This window comes from Eleutherodactylus coqui, chromosome 10 (assembly GCF_035609145.1).
Source record: "Eleutherodactylus coqui strain aEleCoq1 chromosome 10, aEleCoq1.hap1, whole genome shotgun sequence".
NCBI lineage: Eukaryota > Metazoa > Chordata > Amphibia > Anura > Eleutherodactylidae > Eleutherodactylus > Eleutherodactylus coqui.
Genome location: NC_089846.1, coordinates 132,734,914 through 132,760,698, shown reverse-complemented (window position 1 = coordinate 132,760,698; position 25,785 = coordinate 132,734,914). Strand labels below are relative to the sequence as shown.

At 48.3% G+C, this 25,785-nt stretch overlaps 1 protein-coding gene across 2 annotated transcripts in view; it reads right to left on the bottom strand.

Annotated features, from left to right (window-relative positions):
- KLHL13 (kelch like family member 13) overlaps window positions 1-25,547 on the bottom strand; it is an 86,497-nt gene extending 60,950 nt beyond the window's left edge. Inside the window, exons 1-2 of one of the 2 annotated variants that reach the window (XM_066581867.1) lie at window positions 25,335-25,547; window positions 25,186-25,258 (exon numbers count right to left, since the gene is read on the bottom strand). In XM_066581867.1, coding sequence (XP_066437964.1) covers window positions 25,186-25,238 — 53 coding nt within the window. In that variant the 5' untranslated portion in view covers window positions 25,239-25,258; window positions 25,335-25,547. Of the gene's footprint in view, window positions 1-25,185; window positions 25,259-25,334 lie in introns of those variants that run through there. The other variant, XM_066581866.1, reaches the window with a different exon arrangement.
- Between the last annotated feature and the right edge of the window lie 238 nt (window positions 25,548-25,785).

Here is a 25,785-nt window from a genome sequence, read left to right as displayed (position 1 = left end):
ATATACGCTGAGCCTTCCAACAGACATATACATCACGACTGGTGTACTCAGACAAAAGGTTGGGACTAGAGATGAGCGAACGTACTCGTTTCGAGTAATTACTCGGACGAGTACCGCCATTTTCGAGTACTTCAGTACTCGGATGAAAAGATTCGGGGGGCGCCGGGGGTAGCAGCGGGGAACAGGGGGGAGCCCTCTCTCTCTCCCTCTCCCCCCCCCCCCCCCACTCCTAACCCCCGTGCCGCCACGGCGCCCCCCCGAATTTTTTCGCCCGCGTACGGAAGTACTCGAAAATCGCGGTACTCATGCGAAAAAGGGGCGTGGCCGAGCACGTTCACTCATCTCTAGTTGGGACATATGCCACAGAACAGACATACAAGGGTGTATGTCACCCTTTAAATACGGTTATTAAAAGTGTAAACCACGCACTTTTTTTTGCAGGATGCTTTAGTCAACTATACTTTTTATACAGCAGGAGGGATGAATATAAGTATATTGACCTCGAGCAGTTGCATTACCATTGCACCATGCCAATTGTGTAGCGCGGCCACTGCCATTCACTGTGTAGACGCGCCGGATCACGACTCATCAATGCAGCAACCCGTTAATGTTAGATGTGTTAGCGGTGTTACATCGGTATACTAACTGTCTAGTACCAAAAGGACACTTACTGTTCATCAACTGAACAGATCCCTACAGAAATGTATTTTACTGGGAGTTCTAAGAAGAACTGGGTTCACACAGACTGCCCGCTACTTTGAGTCCTATAAACTAAGCTTATGGGCTCCGAGTTGCTGACATGCTGATTCCTGGGAGGTTTTATACTTACCTTCTCCGCTGTTCCCTCGCTGTCGGCTCTTAAACTCCCCACTGCAACACATTCTGAAGACTGAACAGGCCGCGCCATGTAACCCTCTCATTCTATGTGTGCGCCATGTAGTCCACTAGCAGCAATCAGGAGGGGGCTGACAGCCGACACCGGGGGAACACCGGGGAACACAAGTATAACACATGCCCAGACTCAGCAGGTCAACTGCTTTGAGCCCATAAGCTTATTCTAGGGCTCAAAGTAACGGACGGATTTCCTTTAATAAAGCTCACTCAAAGGGATAAAAAGTAATCTATATATTTTACAATTTTTTTTTTCCAGGACAGATAATGAAAAGAGATAAACATACAAGATATCAAGAGATATAATCAAAAAAGGCATCAAAGATCAAAAGATACAAACAGGATATCAACAAGACATGTAAAATATATCATGCTTGGCATCCATGATCTGCAGTTACAGTCTGGGGAGAGCCCTGTTGATTCATCTACCAACAGTGTGGACTCCACTTTGCTTACTCGAAGAGCAATTTTCTATACCAAGGATGATGCTACATAACATTTTTACAAGATCTCCAATGGAGGCACTATACAGCCCTCCTCTCCATACCTGGGAGGCCTCTCCTTATCACTTGAGAGGCTCTGCGCATGTCCAGATCTTTAGGTTGCCATCACACCAGCTATAGCAGTAGTAGCATAGCGCTCATATTTACCCGACAATTGCCGGGCTGAACCTACAAGCGCCGGTGTGGCCGGGCAATCAGCGCTTTTACATGAGCATTAACGACACTTATGTAATTGCAGCTTTATTTAAAAAAAATGTTTCAGCTAAACAAACACCAAAACCAATTAACTCTTACTGGAAGGCAAATGAAGACTTTTCTCCCATCTGGGCTAGAGCTCTGATACAGATCTGACAAACTAGCACAGCATGCTGCCCTGCTGTGTCTAGGAAACCTAACAGACCCAATACAGTCAGATTCTACCAGAAACAGTATTTTAGCTATTTTGTTGTTTGTCGCCTATGATGGGAGGCGAACACCAGAATTAATAGCACAGGAGGTGTGACCCAGCCTGAGATTAAAAAACAAAACAAAAACACAGGATGCCCCCCCCCCCCACATAAGAGAAATGAATGCAAAGCAATGCCTGAATATATGAATTATATGGGACCATTCTGATAACAGTACTTAATAACAAATTGCTATCTGTGCATTTCTCTAAGGTAAAAGTAAAGGGTAAGGCTGGCAGGTTCCATTCCCCCAGTGAATACAGCCACCCCTATATAAACTCTACAACCCCTCCAGTAAGCACAGCACCCCAACCCCATGTACAGTACAGCTCCCCCCACCCTAGCATAGCCCTTCCCATGCGCATTCCTCTTCCCAAACTCCATAATCTACCCCCCTCCTCCTCTGAGCTGGAAGACCTGGCAATATACAAGCATAGCACTGATTGGCTGAGGCTCAGGTAACCAATGCTACACTTGATCCAGCATCTTTTCCCAGCTGATGGGTGTGCTGCCCTGTCGCTGCTTCTCCTCCACAGCTTGTACCCCGTCTCGGTGCAGCTGCCCCGTGGGCGGTTATTAGCACTGCCCACAGCGGCAAACTAATATCGATTTTTATGATCTTGAAGAACTTTACTAACGTGTTTCGCTTAAACTGCGAATTCATTGCATTAATTTGATTTAAATCCCCAAGCCCAGTGTGACGTATACGCCAGCAGCCTTCACGGCAAATAGAAGAGATGCAAGGCTTAATAGTATGTGTCAGGTATAAAGAAAGTTGGCTAATAAAATGCTCACATTCCCTAAAGGCCACTCCACCGCATATAGAAAGAGAGAAGTTACTGTCATTGTGTGAAAGAAAGCGGTGCAGACGAAGACCGAGCATTTTACTGCAAAGCAACTGACGACCATAAACGCAGGTAACGCCGCCGGTAATCAGGCTCACGTGGCAGATAACACACTCAAACATCTCTTTCCAGAGACCCTTCAGATAAAATAGCTAATCCTAGCCAAGAAGATGTAATTGCAAAGAAACAGCATGATTTCATCCAGCTTAAAGCGCCACCTAGAGGAGACGGAGCTGCAAATACAATACTCAGAGCAGAACACAAGAAAATTGTTACAAAGTACACAAATCGGTCCGGACACTGTATCAATTATGTTGCATCTTACTTTATAGCCTTTACTAAAAACAGTAGAAGAAAGTTTTGACGGGCAGGAATCGCATACAGTAACTTGGCATTTCTCGGCCCTGACCGCAGAAAACATTCCGGAATCTAATAATTTCAGAAAATAATCCGGAATCTGTTAAATCCAATGTCAAGAATGGAAGCAAGCTCAAAAGCATCCCCCACAAATACAGATGCCAGGACACGTCGGTCTGCCCAGTGGTTCTCTATACGATCCCGGCCCATACACCAAGCACAGCTCAGGGTTCACATCCAGCACATTTCTTGCTACATTTTCTGCGACTGTCCAATTCTTTTGAATGGGGTGTGCAGAAATGACGATCCTCAGCCGCGTGTTCCATGCACGATAGAGAATCACAAGTCTTTCCCATTGATTTCAGTGGGAAACGTCACATCGCACAGCAATAGAGGGCCATGCAATGTCTTTAAGGCACCACTGAAAACCATGGGCGATGTGCTCTAAGTGAACATCAAAAGATAGAATATGCTGTGATTTTCATTCTTGCAACATTGCTGTGAGGGGAAAAAAAGAAGATAAATCACTCATGTGAATAAGTCCATTTAAAATAATGGAGCTCGTATTTGTGCATCTCGCAGCGCACAAGATTCTCATTCAAGTGCATGTAGGAGTAATGGCGTTCCCAACAGCAGGACTACTGCAGTTACTCAACAGCTGATGTAAGCCAGTGATTGGCTGAAGCGGTCACATGGTCTGGGTGTTGGCGACATCATTCCTGGCTCCCTGCACCCGGAAGAGAAGACCAGAGGGGTCTCTGGGCACTGGTGAAAGGGAAGCAGGGAAGGTATATAGTCTTTTTTGCTGGTACAGCAGCCCAAGCAGGGTCTCAAAAAAAAAAAAACAGGGAAAGGATAACCCTTAAAAGGAGAGGGATTTATGGCAACACCGACTACCGCAACCAGACCACAGTGTCTCTCTATGGGAAGAAAAGACACAAAAGAAGAATTCTGATATGGACGAAATTATTGCATTCATACTATGCCATTTCCCTCATAGGAAACCACTGAGCTGGAGAGTCGCTATATTGCAACCCGTGAAGTCCTAACCTAAAAGGCAATAATGTAGCCTCGTTCTTTACGGAACACCGTGGACTCCGCTCCCTTCTAGAGACACAATATTATGTCCAAGGTAAAAAGAAATAACACGACACCAGACAGACCTGTGAGGTGTAGGTTATCCTCCGTTATACATTATAACCATGGCATGAAGACCAGCAGAGCACTTTGGCCCTGTAGGTTGCCCTAATATAGGCCCCACTTGCAATGAGGTCACCTTCCATTACAGCACAGATAATCCTACATGCCGGCCTTCCTGTGTACTGAGCTCATCTCACCCGGTATACAGAGGCAACAGGTGGCGGCATTATCAGTCAGTAGTAGGACACGGTCAGGAATGTTTTTGTCCAAGCTTGCTAGTGGCTCAAATAAGGGAGATGAAACAATACCGCCACAGTGCAACATGTACGTAGTAGTCAGATATGTGCTTCAGTCAGAACAAACCCGATGATAAAACGTGCCAAGGAAGGAAGAATTCTCACATTTGGTACATATGATGCTATGCCCAGATAAAAGTGCAGTCTAAAGCAGGGGTACCAACCTTTTGGCAACTCTGGGCCCGTTGGAAGAAGAGTTGTCTTGGGCCACGTGTACATAAATAAAAGGTTTTTTGCGCTTACATGTTTCGAACAGAGTTCTTATTCATAGCGATCAATAGGAACTCTGTTCAAAACATGTAAGTGCAGAAAAACTTTTTTCGGAAGAGGTTTTCATTAGAGATGAGCGAACGTGTTCGTTTAGGGCAATTACTCGAACGAGCAGCGCTTTTTTTGAGTAACTGCCTACTCGGGCGAAAAAATTCGGGGGGCGGGAGGTAGCGGGGGGGGGGGGGGGGGGAGGGGGAGGGACTCCATCCCCCTCCCCAGCTGCTCACCCCCGTCGCACCCCGAATCTTTTCGCCCGATTAGGCAGTTACTCGAAAAAAACAATACTCGCTTGAGTAATTGCTCTAAACAAGCATGTTCGCTCATCTGTAGTTTTCATCCATGTCGTCAAAATAAAATACTGCTTTTATCCTGGTATCCTCGGAAGTGCCAGAGGAGATATAGATAGGTAGATAGATACACACCTCCTCCAGATTCAACCTGCGTGGGCCGCCCTCCCCTTTGGGCTGCATTCATAGCCATCCTGAGCGGCAGAATGGACACCCTTGGTCTAAAGGCTCATGCACAAGGGGAATGTATAATATGGCTATGGCCCGCTACACTGTACCCAGACTGCACCTCTGTATGCCATTAATTGAAAACAAAGATATTTTTCTCACTGTTTAATATGGAATTCACAGACACACCTCGTGCAAACAGCTCCACATATCATCGACTGTCATATAGGCTTCAAGCAAACAGCTTTTCGTCACGTATATACTCGCTGGGGTATATGTGGCCTGTGTATTTTTCACATGCATAATACGAGGTGCTAAAAGGCCAATAACAGCCATTTGGACCCACTTTCTTTTTTTTTCCATGCATGTGTAAAAAAAAAAAAAACAAAAAAAAAAAAAACTGCATGTTTTATTTTGGTGCGCATTGACCACCAATGACGGCTATGGGGATGTAACATATGAAGAAAATGTACATGTTGCATGCCTATTTGCTGTGTGCTACAGCTTACGCACGTACAACATATGTGCGCCACGTCCGCCTGTGTGATTGAGCAGCTCCAGACTTATGGCCATTTACACGCGAAGATCATTGCTCAAAAGTCATTCAAACAAACAAAATTGAGAGATAAACATTTAGTGTAAAAGCAAAAAAAAAAAAAGTGTCATTTACTATTAATTATCGCTGACTTTCAGTGGATCGCAGGTTTCTCGCTGGGTGTAAATGCTCCGCGATTCATATAGTCAGTGAAGCATCGAGTGAGAAGCCAGTCACTGTAAACGCTCAGCATATGGACATGAGCAATTGTTTTCACTGCATGTCGACGTGCCGTTTGGGGTATATATTTTTTGCATTCTTGGAGAGTTCGCACATTTTTTTTAGTTATTACTACATCCATATTCACTGCGTTTTTCACATGTACAAAAAAAAAAAAAGGCTCAATTGATGTAATATTTTTTCCCCTACTGTCACCTGACATGAGTAAAAAAAAAAAAAAACACACGCAGTTAATATGCCTTTGCCCTCCTATCCACGGGTGATTGTGCACGGACCAAAAAAAAAATCTGAATGCAACTCAAGCCTCGGATCTTTGCCCTTTGGCACTATGCTTATTCTGTTGCGGAAAAGCTGCCGATTTCACCTTTGCAATCCAAAGTCTACAGGATTTGCAGTGCAGATCTGCTATCTGGGCCCGGCTAATGATGGATTCACATGCGGCAGATCTGTAGCAGGAACATCTACGACCGGTCCTTTCATCTGGAGTGGGTTTGCATGTTCCTGCTGCAGATACAACCCTAATCATGTAACGAATGGATTGTTAGTCACAGACATTCCTGCAGCAAATCAAATCGGCTAGAACGACGCTCAAAGTTACTAGTAATGATCTTCCGTTAAATATCATCATCGTGTCATGTAGTCATCCACAATAACCATTAAGCATCACGCAGAGATCAACACATCAGATGGCAGCGCTGGGTAAGTAAGTAGTTCCCTAAATGACAGGTGCTTGTAGATCCTGGAGAACACAGGAGGGGCACCGAATTGGGACCTATGGTGCCGAGACCCCCACGAACAATGAAACAGATAGGCATGAGCGCTGAAATAAGATCCATACCCTAGCGACTGATCTTTTTGGCTCAACTGATCCTCACAAAGGACGTGGACAGCGGTGAACCGGCTCATAGAAAGTATAGGAGACCGTAGAGCGCTCTGGTCGCCGATGACAGCGAAGCAAAGCCGACCACAGCCAAGGCGGCACAATGGTCCAATGAGTGCTTCTGTCCCATCGTTTCAGTGATGGGTGGGGGGACTCTCCACCAGCCCCCCATTTATCAAATCCTCTGAAATGTCATGAATGTTCTTACACTACAGGTACTGGTTAAGTTTTCCTTCGCCATTCAGGCTCTATTCTTCCGGCTAAAAGCCAGGCAGCTGAGCGGGTAGTGAATGGACCCCATTATAGTCAATGAAGTTAGTTTGGTTCCATCCTAAGACGGAGCCGTTCAGCCATGAGGATTCCCCGGATGCAGGTGTGCTACCACCCCATTGGCTGGCTTCACACTGGGTGGATTCCGGGTGGAAGTCTCGCAGTTTGGCCGCAGCGAAAAAACACAAGATTTCTGGAAATCTGCCGCTTCAAAACCGCGGCACTTAGCCACGGGCTTTGAAATGGCCTGGCCGCACGCTCTTCCACTGCGGCCGGCGCTCCCATAGAGGAGAGTGTGGTCGCAGTGGGAGAAGGAAAAAAAATAAACATGCTGCAGCTGGCAAATCCGCGCAGCAGCGTCGGCTTTGCCGCGGCACGTTCGCCGTCCCATGTGGACAAGATTTCTGAGTAATCTCGTCCACATGGCCGGCTAACCACGGGATTAGAGGCCGCAGGCGGATTTGCTGCGGCGAAATTCCGGACGGAATTTCCGCGGCAAATCCGCCTTGTGTGTACCCATCCTTACAGTGCGAAACATGGCATAAATCTAATATAAATGAGCCACTAGCAAATCTATGCAGCAAACTAACAGTATATAAAGGCTCAGAAAGGCTAGCGCTGGAGAAACTTCAATCTATTGTTTTCATCTGACAGCCAAGAAAGGCACTAAGACTACAGCAAGTTTTCCTGTGCTTTTTCGGAGGAACCAAAAAAAAAAAAAGAAGCAGCACACGACAGGAGGAAGTTGGCTGAAGAGTAACAGAGGTTGGAGCCAGCTGTGGTGATGAAAGAGGATATGTGGGAACCGGCCGAGAGTTTATTAATGGTGTGAAGAACAGGAAGAGAAAGTAATGTGACAAGGACACACAGCAGCATGCTGACGAGTCTAATAGTTGTGCCCCACGGGACCGTGACAAACACTTCTCACACCACAATTAAAGGGAACCTGTCATCGCCTGCGAGGACTATAAACCGAGTTATGGTGCTGCTCATAGCTCCGGTCCGGGAATGTGCTCTACATACTTCCAGGCGTGACAGCGCGGGAACGAGGCGTCGGTGTAGTCAGCGCACGGCCAGGACACTGGACACATTACTGCAGCTTGCAGAGGCGAGTCCATAATACGAAATGAGTGTCCGAGCCTCGGTGAGGTCCGTTATTACAACCCAAGTTCAATTCATCATTTAGGTCCTGTATTTGTCAAGGGCCGCTGCAGAGAGTTTTTCTTCATTCATTATGCAAATCCCCCCCCCCATGTATAAATCAGCTAGTACTGCCTTGGTTAGTTATACCTTTTTTTCTGGAGTCCTTCTCAGGTGGTCATGTGATCTCAAGTCTGACCGGCTCAGATATATTTGGCTTTATGTATTCTCAAATCAGTCCGTTTTGCAGCCACTGTAACTCCTGTGTGGCGGTATTACAAGGACTCTACTACAGAATCTCTTTAGAGGGGGTCACAGGCGAAGCTATCATAGTTTCCGAGGATGATCACACAGCTTCTGTCGCACAGTTATAATAGAGGAGATCACAGTTCATCCTTCTGACTGTCTATCGCTTATTTAGGGGAGTACAGAATGCAATGGCAGGGTTTCCCCTGCAGCAGAGATGGTACAGTCTGTAGCTGTTCATGTAACGCTGTGCTGATACACAGAGAAGTGAAAGCAGAAATCTTAGCATTAAGATGGTGCCTGAAAAGTCTCATGCCGGCTCACACGGCCGTATGCGTAAAGCCCTGTGTGAGTCATAAGGGGTTTTACTGCTGTGGAGCCGGCCTATTGCCACATATGGCAGCAATATTGTACTGCATGTCAGCAACAGTGTATGGCAATGTATCTGACTGCCTGCGAATTACTGCATATCACACTCACAAACATCGCCCGTGTAATACGTGGTAATCTCACGCTATGTGAGCCCGGCCTCAGACAGGAGGCTGCACTGCATGGGCAGAGCGTGGCAGGCAATCAGGAGAGGGGTGCATGGATGGAAAAAAGGGTTTCTGCCAGAGTGACGCTTTAACTATGGTCATCACAGGTTGGATGAACTTATGCATGTGCCTGCTCCACGTCTCCAAGACACAACTTTAAGTGGCAAAATAAACTTAGTTAGGTTTTCAAATGAACAAATGCAAAAACTTCCACAGACCCCGAAACAAGCCAAAAAGTTCAGCACCAGTAACGACTATTCAGGAGCAGACTATCTGAGATTTGGTCCAACTGAGCAACAATAAAACTTGTATCATGCATGTTAAAATGCCAAGCGCCGGGCTGTAGATGCAACTAGCAATTTGGTGCTGGACCCTAATTTTTTTTTTTTTTTTTTAAAGGGAACCTGTCACCTTCCTAAAGTGCCATAAACTAAGATATGGTGTCGTTAGGGGAGGTGACAGAGCCGGGCGATGCATTTTCAGATGACTGTGGGCGCTCTCTTCCCCCGTAGACTTCTACGGGAGAGCGCACGCATGGCAATCTGGAAAGAGCCAGATGTCCGCGCGCCGCACCATCTTCGGAGGGGGCCACAGGAAGATCCAGGGAGCAGGCAAGTGCAAAAAAACGCATCACCCGGCTCCCTGTCACTTAGTTTATGGTGCTATAGGGAATCGACATGTTACAACTGGGAAGAACGAGCGTATATGTGAAAAGTTTAGGACTAGAACATCCATCATCAAGAGTGAAAAAACTAAACTGTCAGAGAGGTGAGAACCTGGTTGACAGTGAGGTACAGCATTATCTGGGTACACGACATGGCAGGTGTCACATGCAGAGCGATTCATTCACTGGGAAAGCCAAACTTTTCTCAGTGACTTTTTTCGTTTTGCCTGGTGCCTTATGAAAATTGATTGGCAATATACAAGGTACAAAACCTAACAAGGTCTGCCTAGAACATATGCAGAAAGTGGCCCTTCCAGCATCCAAACACCTAAGGCCTCATGTCCACGGGTAAAATAACATTTAGGCCTCATGTCCACTAGCTAAATGGAATTGCGGAATCCGCAGCGGATTTTGCCCATAGGGAATCATTGGCCATCCGCGGTCCATTAAATTGATTTTTGTACCCGCGGATGGCATTTTAAAAGAATTATGTTTTTCACGTGCGGGAGAAAAAACGCGGCATGCTCCATTCTGCTGCGGATTCCGCTCGGATCGGCAACAATGCTATCACATTGTTAGCAAAGTGTGTGGATATCTGCATGCAAAAAAAATTCCATTTAAAGCAAATCCGCCGCGGAAATACGCGGCAGATTCTGCGCGGATTGTATTTTTCAAGGGGACATGAGGCCTTAGAATACGGAGCGGATCACCCCGCATGTGTGATCCGTGCCCCATAGGAATGCATTGGACACCTGCAGGTAATTAAATACCTGCGGATGTTATTTTCCCGAGGCGCGGATTGCGTGTGCGGGAAACCACCCGCAGCATGCTCCATTTTACTGCAGGTCTCCCGCGTGGACGGCTCCTGCAGGCTTCTATTAAAGCCTATGGAAGCTATCTGGATCCACGGCACACCCGCAGCTGAATTCCTGCTCTCCGGCGCGGAAGCACAGGAGTTAAAAAAAATATATAAAAGTGCACGGCGCATGCGCGTGTGCCGAGCACATCCGCTGGGCCGAAGAAAGAAGATCCGGCCGCGACTGAGGGCAGATCCGCAGCGTCCGGACAGGTAAGTAATTCTTCTTTTTAGGCCTCATGTCCGCGGGAAAGGAGGGACCCGCTGCGGGACTCTGCATGAAGAATCCGCGGTGGGCCTGATTTTCCCCGTGGACATGAGGCCTAAGAGCTAACTCACACGGACACGCGTGTCCCGTATATTACGTGCATTTGTTTCCTTCCCATAATAGGGCATGCCAAGTTCTTGTTCACGTGTATAATATGCAGTGTTATCTCAGCATCAGAATCTGCAGCACCGTCTCGGATTTTGACGCTGATCTGCAGCAGATTTCACTCTTTTAAGTGAAATGGATCTGTAACAAACTCCACAGCACAATCGGCCCCCACAGCATGGATTGGGACACTGTTTGTGTTGTGGAATTCACACCGGAAATTCCTCACCAATTTCACTATGATCTCTGTTGCCTATAAGCAACCAATCACAGCTCAGCTTTCATTCTTATCACGCTCTTGAAAAATGAAAGCTGTGCTGTGATTGGTTGCTATAAGCCACGGAGCGTTCTTTTCAGGGCTGTGGGGTCAGTAAGCAAAACCTCAGACTCCTTCATATGGGACGCATGGTTTTAAGTGCTAACTTTAGTACCATCAGGTTTTTCATCACCACTATGATAAAATAATGCGGCTACAATCCTACATTCTAGTGACCAACATGTTTGATAAATAGAACATAGGGGCGTGGCCTGGATGGCGGCAGGAGCAGACGCCGAAAAGTGAGCTCCACTGATTGAGACCTCAGAAGCGATGGGAACAGCGATGATAAATCTAACATACTATAAGCCATCTCAAACGGTGAGGTCCGTTATTACAACCCATGTTCAATTCATCATTTAGGTCCTGTATTTGTCAAGGGGCCGCTGCAGAGAGTTTTTTCTTCATTCATTATGCAAATCCCCCCCCCCCCCCATGTATAAATCAGCTAGTACTGCCTTGGTTAGTTATACCTTTTTTTCTGGAGTCCTTCTCAGGTGGTCATGTGATCTCAAGTCTGACCGGCTCAGATATACTTGGCTTTATGTATTCTCAAATCAGTCGCATTGGAGCCAGTGTAACTCCTGTGTGGCGGTATTACAAGGACTCTACTACAGAATCTCTTTAGAGGGGGTCACAGGCGAACCTATCATAGTTACCAAGGATGATCACACAGCTTCTGTCGCACAGTTATAATAGAGGAGATCACAGCTCATCCTTCTGACTGTCTATCGCTTATTTAGATGAATACAGAATGCAATGGCAGGGTTTCCCCTGCAGCAGAGATGGTACAGTCTGTAGCTGCTCATGTAACGCTGTGCTGATACACAGAGAAGTGAAAGCAGAAATCTTAGCATTAAGATGGTGCCTGAAAAGTCTCAGGCCGGCTCACACGGCCGTATGCGTAAAGCCCTGTGTGAGTCATAAGGGGTTTTACTGCTGTGGAGCCGGCCTATTGCCATGTATGGCAGCAATATTGTACTGCATGTCAGCAACAGCGTATGGCAATGTATCTGACTGCCTGCGAATTACTGCATATCACACTCACAAACATCGCCCGTGTAATACGTGGTAATCTCACGCTATGTGAGCCCGGCCTCAGACAGAAGGCTGCACTGCATGGGCAGAGCGTGGCAGGAATCAGGAGAGGGGTGCATGGAAAAAAGGGTTTCCGCCGGAGCGACGCTTTAACTATGGTCATCACAGGTTGGATGAACTTATGCATGTGCCTGCTCCACGCCTCCAAGACACAACTTTAAGTGGCAAAATAAACTTAGTTAGGTTTTCAAATGAACAAATGCAAAAACTTCCACAGACCCCGAAACAAGCCAAAAAGTTCAGCACCAGTAACGACTATTCAGGAGCAGACTATCTGAGATTTGGTCCAACTGAGCAGCAATAAAACTTGTATCATGCATGTTAAAATGCCAAGCGCCGGGCTGCAGATGCAACTAGCAATTTGGTGCTGGACCCTAATTTTTATTTTTTTTTAAAGGGAACCTGTCACCTTCCTAAAGTGCCATAAACTAAGTTATGCTGTCGTTAGGGGAGGTGACAGAGCCGGGCGATGCATTTTCAGATGACTGTGGGCGCTCTCTTCCCCTGTAGACTTCTACGGGAGGGCGCACGCATGGCAATCTGGAAAGAGCCAGATGTCCGCGCGCCGCACCATCTTCGGAGAGGGGCAACGGGAGGATCCAGGGAGCAGGCAAGTGCAAAAAAACGCATCACCCGGCTCCCTGTCACTTAGTTCATGGTGCTATAGGGAATCGACATGTTACAACTGGGAAGAACGAGCGTATATGTGAAAAGTTTAGGACTAGAACATCCATCATCAAGAGTGAAAAAACTAAACTGTCAGAGAGGTGAGAACCTGGTTGACAGTGAGGTACAGCATTATCTGGGCATGCAACATGGCAGGTGTCACATGCAGAGCGATTCTCCCACTGGGAAAGCCAAACTTTTCTCAGTGACTTTTTTCGTTTTGCCTGGTGCCTTATGAAAATTGATTGGCAATATACAAGGTACAAAACCTAACAAGGTCTGCCTAGAACATATGCAGAAAGTGGCCCTTCCAGCATCCAAACACCTAAGGCCTCATGTCCACGGGTAAAATAACATTTAGGCCTCATGTCCACTAGCTAAATGGAATTGCAGATTCCGCAGCGGATTTTGCCCATAGGGAATCATTGGCCATCCGAGGTCCATTAAATTGATTTTTGTACCCGCGGATGGCATTTTAAAAGAATTATGTTTTTCACGTGCGGGAGAAAAAACGCGGCATGCTCCATTCTGCTGCGGATTCCGCTCGGATTGGCAACATTGCTATCACATTGTTAGCAAAGTGTGTGGATATCTGCATGCAAATAAAATTCCATTTAAAGCAAATCCGCCGCGGAAATACGCGGCCAATTCTGCGCGGATTGTATTTTTCAAGTGGACATGAGACCTTAGAATACGGAGCGGATCACCCGCATGCGTGATCCGTGCCCCATAGGAATGCATTGGACACCTGCAGGTAATTAAATTACCTGCGGATGTCATTTTCCCGAGGCGCGGATTGCGTGTGCGGGAAACCACCCGCAGCATGCTCCATTTTACTGCGGGTCTCCCGCGTAGACGGCTCCTGCAGGCTTCTATTAAAGCCTATGGAAGCTATCTGGATCCACGGCACACCCGCAGCTGAATTCCTGCTCTCCGGCGCGGAAGCACAGGAGTTAAAAAAATATATAAAGTGCACGGCGCATGCGCGCGGCACGCTGCCGGCTTGCCGAGCACATCCGCTGGGCCGAAGAAAGAAGATTCGGCCGCGACGGAGGGCAGATCCGCAGCATCCGGACAGGTAAGTAATTCTTCTTTTTAGGCCTCACGTCCGCGGGAAAGGAGGGACCGGCTGCGGGATTCTGCATGAAGAATCCGCGGTGGGCCTGATTTTCCCCGTGGACATGAGAACTAAGAGCTAACTCACACGGACACGCGTGTCCCGTATATTACGTGCATTTGTTTCCTTCCCATAATAGGACATGCCACTGTATATTATACACATTTTCACGTGTATAATATGCAGTGTTATCTCAGCATCAGAATCTGCAGCGCCGTCTCGGATTTTGACGCTGATCTGCAGCAGATTTCACTCTTTTAAGTGAAATGGATCTGTAACAAACTCAACAGCACAATCGGCCCCCACAGCATGGATTGTGACACTGTTTGTGTTGTGGAATTCACACCGGAAAATCCTCACCAATTTCACTATGATCTCTGTTGCCTATAAGCAACCAATCACAGCTCAGCTTTTATGCTTATTGCGCTCTTGAAAATTGAAAGCTGTGCTGTGATTGGTTGCTATAAGCCACAGAGCGTTCTTTTCAGGGCTGTGGGGTCAGTAAGCAAAACCTCAGACTCCTTCATATGGGACGCATGGTTTTAAGTGCTAACTTTAGTACCACCAGGTTTTTCATCACCACTATGATAAAATAATCCGGCTACAATCCTACATTCTAGTGACCAACATGTTTGATAAATAGAACATAGGGGCGTGGCCTGGATGGCGGCAGGAGCAGACGCCGAAAAGTGAGCTCCACTGATTGAGACCTCAGAAGCAACGGGAACAGCGATGATAAATATAACATACTATAAGCCATCTCAAAACTTTCCTGAATTCGTATGTAAGAAAATATGCAAATTCATCTAATTAATTATACCCCATGTATAAGCCCTGGCTTTTTTAGGCGGTTTTCATAAATCTGCTCCATACTCTTCGTCCAGTTCCGTTTTCATAGGCAACCAGACAAAAGTTAACACGTTATTAAGGAAAGTTTGGCTTTCCAAGAGAATCGTCCTGTATACTTTCTGATTACAACAAGACAAAGCAAACCTCTCACACGGAAGCCTCAGGCACACTTACATCAAAGGAAAAAAGGGTTTATAGTACAGCGAAATGGATGAGATTTTAACAAATCCCAACCGCGCACTTCTGGAAGAATCCACAACAGAATCGGCCTGCAACGGAAATTTTAAATTTGCAGATCTGCAGCAAACTCCGCGTGTATTGCCCCAGATTTGTTGCAGAATTTGCTGCTCTATCCTGGCCCTCCGTGCGGCCATACCCAGAGTGCTTCATTGGAAGGTGTTTCATTGGACTAAGCACAAAAGAAAAAAATGCACTCCTGCAGCCCAATGAAAGACTTTAGGTTCAAAATGTCACTACACTTATAATATGCTCCATTGGAAGCAACAAACAAACAAGATTGTATCTAAGTCTGTATTGCTGTTCCACCCAGAGTAATATACACCGCTATGCCAAAAGTGATGGGATAGCTGTTTGTAAATTGCTTAGGATTAGAGATGAGCGAGCGTACTCGGAAAAGCACTACTCGCTCGAGTAATTGGCTTTATCCGAGTATCGCTGTGCTCGGGTCTAAAGATTCGGGTGTCGGCACGGAGCGGGGAGCTGCAGGGGAGAGCGAGGAGGAACGGAGGGGAGATCTCTCTCTCCCTCTCTCCCGCCCGCTCTCCCCTGCGACTCACCTGTCAGCCGCAGCGGCACCCGAATCTTCAGGGACGAGCACAGCGATACTCGGATAAAGCAAATTACTCGAGCGAGTAGTGCTTTTCCGAGTATGCTCGCTCATCTCTACTTATGATGTGATGGCTTGGGGACAGCCCCACTTGTAAATTGCAAATTGTTACTTTAAAGCCCATTGACACGCAAAGACAATCTTTCAAATGTTTGAAAGATTGACAGTTTTAGCGCATACAGTTTTTTGCATAAAGTGATAATGGACATTAATGTTCATTAACGCTTTATCAGCTTCATTTGCATGTAAAAGGATTTCAGAGAGCTGTCTACAGAGCCCAGCATGTGTTCCAAGCTCTGCACACAGCTCCATTGTTAGTGCATAGGCTGTTGGCAGAATACAGTGTCATCTCCAGCACCCGCTTAGAACACAGCGTGCAGTCCCTATTTCTCTCCAGCTGAAGAATGGATTTTAATCTCACCATAAAATCATCTTCCAGCCGAAGAGTGAACGATAGTAGCGTTTACACGCAACGATTATCGCTCATATGCCATCATTTGAATGAATTTTGAGCAATAATTGTAACATGTAAATGGGCCTTTATGAGCGAGACTGAGCGATGTCCAGCATGCTCATGGCAAGCCGACGTGCAATATCGGAGTCCAAACAAGGGATGATAATGGGTGCCAGACAGATGGGACATTCCATTTGCAAAAGTTGTGTGGGCATTTAACTTTCCTCAATCCAGTGTGTCAGTTGTAGCAGGAATGTGTCACTGAAGCTATTATCACACCCCGTGAACCAAGCAGTGGCCACCCACAGTGCCTAACATTCACAACGGCCATGTCTGGCTAGAATAGTCTATGCAGACAGACACACAACTCTGGCAGAAATCACATTCAGTGCTGGAGGACCCCCATGTATATCCCACAGGTCAATAAAGTGTTCTGTAGTGTCTATGGGATATGTAAGCAGAGGACCCACCAGAGTGCCTCCGTTACCACCACACCGGACACAGTGCCTCATCTGGGCTTGGAAGTTTGCCAACTGGACCCTAAGAAGGCTGATAATATGTGGTATAGACCAATGAGTCAGTACCAATTGTTTCAGGCTGATGGCATGTGTAGCGCGGACTCCAGTTGTCGAAAAGACACTCTGCAGGCTGGCGGTGGTACCATGCTAATGTACGGTGTGTTCTCATGGCATGGGTTTGGTCACTGACCGGTTCTCACTACGTTTCACTGTTTGGTAACCATATGCACCCCTTCATGAACTTCCACAATGACGGGATATTCCAGCAGTATAATGCACGGTGACAATGCGCCCAAATAGTCAAGAACTGGTTTGAGGAACATTCAAGAGTTCCTACAAATGATGTGACCTGCACATCCACCTGATAGAAGCCCAGCTGAGTATTTATGGGATATGATGAGAAGTCCATTCGCACCAAAGATCCTGCACCTGAAACTACCACAGGGGTGTGAGTGGCTATCCAGATGGCGTGGTTCACCATCCCGCCACAAGTGGATTGAAGACGCCTGGAACGAATGGCACATTGCGTTGCTATACTTCACAGGGCTAGAGGGGTCATACACGATATTAGTTCCTGTCCCATGACTTGTGTCACATCTGTGTATGGCCGGCTGCACATGACCGGGTCGCATTTCGTATGCGGGAGCCCGCAGCGGAATCTGACCCTGTTCCCGTTCAGTGTCCAAGCGTACCAGACATTTCGTTTCTTTCGTACCGTGGATGGACCCGGCGGCTTGCCGTTGGAAATGCGCAGTACACATTTTTATTTTTTAAGCCCCTGCTTTTTCTGGGGCATCGTCTAGCAATTGCAGAAGGGCCGCGAGTCCGTTGGCTTCGATTGACTTCAATGGAAGCCGTCAGCGCGGAAACTGCCTAAAAATATAGCATGGTGTGACTTTTCCTCTGTAATGCAAATCCGGTCATGCGCGGCTGGCCTAATATATATCGGAAATGGCGCACACCATTCACATGTAGTCAATAGACAGGTTCAGCCACTGCTTAAGAGGGCCATTTACACAGGACGATTGTTGCTGAAAATACGTAAATAAGCGATAAACGCCCCGTGTAAACGCAAAAAAAAAAATTGTTTACCAATCGTTCACTTCTCGCTATCGCGGACATTGCTGGATCCTCATGGAGTGTAAATAGTTCCTGCTCAGCACGGAGTGAGTAGCCTACGACCCAGTGGCAAACTATGCCTATCTGCACTAGCACAAACAACCTTAGCGGTGACGTCAGCGCTCGTGCAGATCATACCGATCCGTCCAAAACCCGTCTTATTGCCCACCGCTCAATGAGTCCACCTGCGCAGGTGTCAAACCTCTGTTTCTACACAAAGCAACTCAGGTACAACGTGTAATGAAGAAGGTCTATGAATTGCAAAGAGTTGACACGTCTTCCAGAATGTATGGAAATCCCAAGTGAACAGAACTATAAAGAAAACCTGCAGAGCATCATGTGAAAGCGGTGATAATGTTTCAAAGGTCTAGTTGGAACACGACTAGTGGCATTTTCTGATGATGAAGTCATCCAGCAATCAGGCTATAATCACACAGCTCGGCGGCCCCGGACAGCACCGGCTTCTTTTTCGCATTTGCACGAGAAATTAAGTTTTCGGCTGAAGCATAAGAAGAACACAGAACCTATAAGATGAAAGAGTTCCTTTTTTCAGTCAACGTCTTAGGCCAAGCAAGAAGTGAAACACAGCCAACTTCTTAAGAGCCTGAACCGCAAGGTTAGTTTGGCTTACAAACAAGAAAAATAATGCGAGGGACAAGGGTTTAAAAAAACAGAAAAGCCTAAAGCAAAACGAAATGTCACTGAACAAACAGCTACGACTAAAGAAGAGCACAATACCAGCTCTGTCCTACCTGCCGGCCCCACCATCTAGTCCTAGAACCGGGAATTAAAGGGGGTCGTCACAGCAAAATATACTTCTGCCCAATCCAGGATTGATTGGTGGGGGAGTGACCACTGGGACCCCCAGCATTCAGGAGAACGGGAGAGCCCAGTGTCCCTGAATGGAGCGGTGGTCACACATGGGCATTGCAGCTCCATTCACCTCTATGGGACTGCTGTAGAAAGCCGAGTGCAAGCGTTCCGCTATCTTTGGCAGTTCCATTGGAAGGGATGGAGCAGTAATACACATGATTGGCGGGGGTACCAACTGTTGAAACCCTAGTGATCACATACTTATCAAAGGGGTTTTACCGGAATAGACTCATCACTAGAGATGAGCGAGCATACTCGCTAAGGGCAATTACTCGATCGAGCATTGCCCTTAGCGAGTACCTGCCCGCTCGGGAGCAAAGATTCAGATGCCGGCGGGGGACGGGGGAGAGCGGGGAGGAACGGAGGGGAGATCTCTCTCTCCCTCTCTCCCCCCTGCTCATGGCCGCAACTCACCTGTCACCCGCGCCGGCAGCCGAACCTTCTCTGCCGAGCGGGGAGATATTTGCTAAGGACAATACTCGATCGAGCAATTGTCCTTAGCAAGTATGCTCGCTCATCTCTTCTCATCACCAATCCATAGGATAGGTGACAAGTCTAATTGTTGGGGTGTTAAGACCACTACCGATCCCAAGAATGAGGGCCCCGTGCCCAACCCATCTTCACCAGTGCACCCATCTGTAGTGACGCGACTACCGAATGGAGCGTCATTCGCACCCATGCCGAGTACAAGCGCTCTGCTATCTCTGACAGTCCCGTTGAAGAAGAATGGAACAGCATAGCGATACATGATGGCTCTTCCATTCTCTCTCCTCCTCACCGAGTGTGGTCCCGCAGCGAGGAGGAGGGGGACACGGGACCAATATTGACTGCCCCCTATAAACTCCAAATTATACAGCGCCATTACATGGAACCAGAGGTCCTAATGTACCGGCCCATGCCTCCAATTTCTATTTCCGGCAGATTTTGTGCCATGTTCCTTCAGAAATATACAGTCTGAGACCGACTGTCTGCAATAGGGCGCCCTACAGAACCACCATACAGCGGTACATGGAGTGCGAATCAATAAGGACCCCGTAGGTCGCTGTCCGGGGAATACCATGTGCGTGAAGCGCCTGCAAAAAGGGTCAGTGCCGTGGATTAGATTCCCGCAATACCGAAGCAACGAGAGTCTTCCGATGGTTCTCAGAGCGTTAAATATTCTCCAACCGGGAAGGTAGAATCCCATAGCAGCCACATACAATACAATTGTCACCTCTGTGGGGAGAGAGGAACCAATTTTCACAAGCCTCTAGCAGTGCATAAATAAGGAGGAAGGATGTGGAGACGTGTCCTTCCAGTCCGAGGCCATGAGACATGTCAATGCGTTACCGAGGCCATACAGCTATGGGGCAGAGAACCGGACCTCGCAGGGGAGATCTGCAAGATCAAATGGCAGGATTTATTCATTTATGGCCTTCGACGGGCTCACAAGGCCGTGTGTGCCATGCAGGAATCTCTCACGTGCGGGTACGCAGCAAGTACACAATGACTTACGCTCTTCCTGCCAATCCCAATGCGTTATCTTGGCATGCATGTGCGCGTTATACACGCCAAGATAGAGCATGCTTGGATTTTTTTCGTGTGCAAAAAAAAAACAAAAAACGCAGGTGTGAGCGGCCCAATACAAATCAATGACAAGTAGCCTGCGCGACAGCGGCCTCAGGGCTCATTCCCACGGGTGTATGCATAAAACGCTGCGCATCACAGCATATCTTACACACGTTGTTATGCATTTTTTTTTTTTTAATCCCCAGCTCTAATAGCGCGTTGCGTATGTAACATCGCCCACAGGACTGCATTGTGCGCGTGCAGCATAGAGCACACTACCCATAGAGAACAATATTGCTGTACGAGCGTAATACAGCATGCTGCGATATGCTGGAGTTAGCTCAATAACGTATGGCTGTCCTTTAGGAAGACAAATAAGGTCCACAATTCCTCCTGGGAACTACGAGCAGCCGCAAAATAACGGTGTTCTGCAGCCAATCACTAATGTGCAGAGCGCAAGCCTTCAAGACGTCGGTCAGCAGAATCATCATCATCTGCGGAGTCCGTTACACGCTTTTAGGCTATGTTCACATTTTTGTCACCGAATTCCATTTTTCTAGTGAAATGTTGAAACTGGAAGGAACCCATTATAATAGTCGACGGATCCCATCAGACGCCGCCTAGTTCTGACAGATCCGGTGGCTCATTCACACGGGCGTATCATCACAGCGGATTTCCCATGCACAACACACTATGAATGGAGGCAGTGATAGTCTATGGACTTTCATTCTTCCATTCACACCTGCGTCGGAGCTGCGAGGGGAAACCCGTATAAAACGCAGCTGGAATTAATGGCAGCGTGCTCCATTTCTCCGCATTTCATACGGAGCCCTTGAAGGGTGCATATTGAAACGCTGCCCTTCCCAATGCCTGCGAATGGACATCATTTAATACGGGCGCCCGCTCTGCACAAAGGGGAAAAAAAAGTCACACTGTGCATGTTCGTGACATCAAAAACCGGGTGCGCACAATGGTAATCGCAGCCCGTACACGATCTATGGCGGCGCTCCACCGGGAGAGCCTAGGCGCTGCGATGAGTACAGCACTGCGAGACTCGCACCGTTGTACCCATACACCCGTGTGAATGAGCCCTTAGTCCCACTGCACTTCGAGCATCATGGAGCCTGGAGAAGCCGACTTTAACCCATTAGTGACCGTCTTATTTTGCACCTTTATTACTGGACAATCTTTTTTGTTTTTACATGATTATGTTCCATAACATTTTTATTTTTTTTGCCGACAGTCATATGAGGCCTTGTTTTTTTGCAGACTAATTGTATTTGCTAGCGGTACCAATTTGGGGTACATATGTGTTTAACTTCTAATAATTTTTTATTTATTTTATTTTTTTTACAGGGTTCACCATAAGGCCGCTTGCAGACGGCCGGGTCGGATCCAGCTGCGAGGATTCTCGCCGCGGGACCCCACCCGAGCGCCTGCAGGGACCAGTGCGTACTCACCCACACCCGCGGCTCCGGCTGTTTGATGTGCCGGCTTGCCGGGCAACCGGCGCATGCGCAGACCAGAGGCGGGTGAGTGACGTTTATGCTGCGGTTTGTTTGCCGCGCGAGATTTCGCCCAGCCGTCTGCATAGGATTTACGTTTGTTAACGCAATCCTATGCAGGCTTCCAGCGGCAGAAATTCTGCGGGAAATCCCGCCGTGGAATTTCCGCCCCCGTCTGCAGGCGGCCTAAGGCATAAATTAAATGTTCCTCTTCTTCTGCAGGTCGATACGATTCTAGCAATACCAAATGTATACAGTTATTATGTTACTATTTTTCTACAATAAAAATACTAAAATATTTAATTCTATTTCTAACGCCGCCTTCCATAACCTTTTCATTTATTTATTTTTTTCAGAGAGCTGTGAAGGGTTTTGCTTTTTGTGAGACGAACAGTATTTTCCATTTGTATCATTTTGGGGTATATGCAACTTTTTGAACACTTTTTATTGCTTTTTTGGAGACATGAATGAAAAATATCAATTTTTTTTTTCTTTTCTTTTACAACGCCATATGCCACGTGGGATAAAAGTACGTAACAGGTTTATTTTTTTTATATAGGAATAAAGGAGTTGTAAGAAAAGTGTGTTTATTTTTTTCTCTTTTTTTTTCTAAAGTTTAACATTATTTTGTCCCTGAAAGTGGACTTGAAGATGTGATCGTTCAATCGCTGGTACACTACACCGCATTACTTATGCAGTGCAGTGTAATGTACTTTTCACTACACACCAAACGGAACCTGCAGGAGGCAGGATCTGATAGTCTGGCAGATCCAGAGGCTTTAATCAGGCCTCCAGCTGCCATATGGAACCCATCGGCACCCCACCATCACACTGCCAAGTGCCAATGGATGCCATGAGCAGCTACCTCCCCATCACCCACTTATGTGCCTTTGATCCCAACATGTAAGGGGGTTAAACGGTCAGGAACGACGGCTTCTCCACTGCAGTCCATTAATACAGGATCCCCGCTGTCACATGACACCCGCTCTTCCCAGCACGGGACTCAGACTACCTCTTCTACGGAAAGAAGTGGCAGAGCACGGTAATTAGTGGCCGGGCCGGCAGCTGGTTTTCCCATCACTACTTCCCAGGTCCTCCGCTGGTCTCTTTACTTCATAGTCCATGAAATACGGACAAGGGCAGCCACGGATTGGCTGCAGCAGTCACATGTCCGTGATAACAGGGACTAGGAAGCATAAATTGGCGGGACACCCGGGAAGTGTCAGAGGAAGGGTGGCGGAAGTTTGGGAAGGTATTAATAATGTCATGAATTAGAGTGGAGTTTAGGCTGCAGTCACACGGACATGTGCAAGGTCAGGCCGAGAAAATCGGAGCAAGATCACACTTTGTAAACCGGCAATTATTCAGCGATTGCAATATGTTTAAACATGGATCGCTGTACGTGATTCTCAAGGAAATAAAAAAATAAATAAAGCTGCATGTTGTTCTAATAACAGCGCCCCCCCCCCCCGCAATAAGGAGATTAAACAGAGCGCTGGTCGCACAACGGCACCGCCGCGCACCTGAGCGCTGTACCTGCTCGCGTACTTCCGTCACCTCCGTTGAAGTGAATGGAGCGCTGACCACAAGCGCTCCGCCTGCACTCCATTCACAGCGGCCCCCACAGCGCCAGGAGAGTGAGACACGGTAGTCCCCCTCTCCAGATCAGCGGGAGTCTCAGAGGCGAGACCCCCACTGAGCGGCAAGTTACCCTCCATCCTGTGAATGGGAGAGAACGCGATATTCTGGTAGAACCCCTCTAAAAGGGAGGAAACAATAACACATGGCGCTCGCATGTAAGTTACACGATTTATTTTCACGCACCCATAGGAAATAATTGGTGATTTTTTAACATAAATCACCCAAAAATAGGAAGTCCGCCTTCTTAGATTCTCGGTCACAGAAAAAAAAATTGCCCACATGTATAAACGCACGGAGAAAAACCGTGTTCTTCACTGGTGTGACTTCTGCCCGCATCGCACAGAACACGCAGGGGGTTTCCGCCTATGTTATATACTAACTGAGGGTGAATACACACGGGCGGTGTGGAACAGCGGAATCCGGAGCGGGCGACCGCCTCTAGACTCCGCAGCACATACCGCCCGTAGCACGCAAGGGGAACGGGATTCTTCCTGCACACGAGCGGAAACCAATCGCGGGGGAAAAAAAGAAGTCGCAGCACGCTCTATTTTCCCGCGGACTTTGCTCAGACGGCTTCCTCTGAAGTCAATGGCAGCCGTCCGACCCGCGGGTCCCCGGCAAAAGCAAAAAAAAAAACCTGTAGTGCGTATATCTGACAGCGAGCCGTGCGGACCGTCCGCAGTACAGACGAAGAAAGCAGGCCCGCGCGGACGGCCGCATTCGACGTGGCCTTAAGCTAGTTTCACACGGGCGAGCGCGATATCTGCCCGTGAATCCCGCCACCATATCGCGCTCCCCACCATGTGAATCCCCCCAGCGGTTTTATGTGGTGTGGGGGATGCAGGGATCCCCGCTGCGGCTGTCAGAGGGGTTCTCCCAGTGCTCCAACGAGTAGCCAGATACAACACGCTGCGGTTTGTTTTCTGTATCGCAGTGCCATACGAGAAAACATCGCTCGTGTGTGTGACGTCACTCGCAAGAACGGGGTTCACATTTGCGCGGCTCGCAACGCACACTTTTCTCGTCCCGGGCTTATGCGGGCGTGTGATAGAGCGCTGCGTGGACCGGCGAATCGCCATGTAGGTCAGCGATTCTTGACTGCGTGCTAAAATCTTCCTGTCATAATTGCGTATGTGCGGCGTTTATTACGCGCCTATAGAATACGACAACGGAGCTCTATAGCCTATTATACGCAATGTGTGAGGGGGATCTGTGTGCGTCCCGCGGCCCCCGCTCACCGCCTTGCGTCCCGCGGCCCCCGCTCACCGCGTTGCGTCCCGCGGCCCCCGCTCACCGCGTTGCGTCCCGCGGCCCCCGCTCACCGCGTTGCGTCCTGCGGCCCCCGCTCGCCGTGTATTACGCGAACGTGTCACGCACCATTATATCCTGCTCCTATAGAAAAAAAGCAAACGTCCGGACGACCCTCAGCGGCGCGGCGACCGCCAGAGCGACTCTTGTGAGGTCAGCAGCAAACTTTTTGAAGTCCTGACTCGCAAAATAAAGTTCTGTGTTTCAGCGCCCCCGTGGCGCGGCGCCCCGTCCGGGGGGCACTGCCTAGAAGGGAGCGGGCGCATCCACAACTTCACACAGGAACTCCATTGACTCGTTAATTGACCCCCATAAAGTGCACAAGTCATACATCCCCAGCACAACCCCCACCACCCCGCTGGGAGCAGTAGTCCCCCTCTTACTTGTCCAGCAGCCCCGCCGGCAGCAGCTCCCCCCGGGGTACAGGGTACTCCATGGCTTCCCGTCAGCACTGGTCTGTCAAGAGAAACACAAGCAGTCAGAGCCCGCGGCCCACACGGCAGCCCGCAGCGCCCGCTCCACAACTTCCTACCGGACACCCGGCGGCCGCCTCCTCCCGGTCGCAGCTCGGTGGTGGTCGCCTCAGAAAAGTTATTCCGCCGCCACTGCAGAAACTGTCCGGCCGGGGCGGGACGCCTGAGCGCGCTCCCGCGGTGCCGTGTGCGCGCCGCCGAGCAGCGCAGGCCTGGTGACGTCACCACACCCCGCTCCGGCAATAACAACAATAACGAACAGGTTCAGTGTCCGGGGACAGCAGGAGGGGGCGGGGCCGGGGAATGAGCCGCAGCTCCAGCAGGGCCGGCGACGCGGCCGACGATTGGCTGGAAGCTTAAAGGGAGGCGGGCGCGTGGAGCACGCCGCGCCTGTGATTGGCTGACCCGCGTGAGCTGAAGCTGTAAGCAGCTGATGCTGCATAGGAAGTATGAAGGGAGCTAAAATTAGCTGCATGGGTATAGCCGGCGGCGGGAGGCTAGAGATCAGAT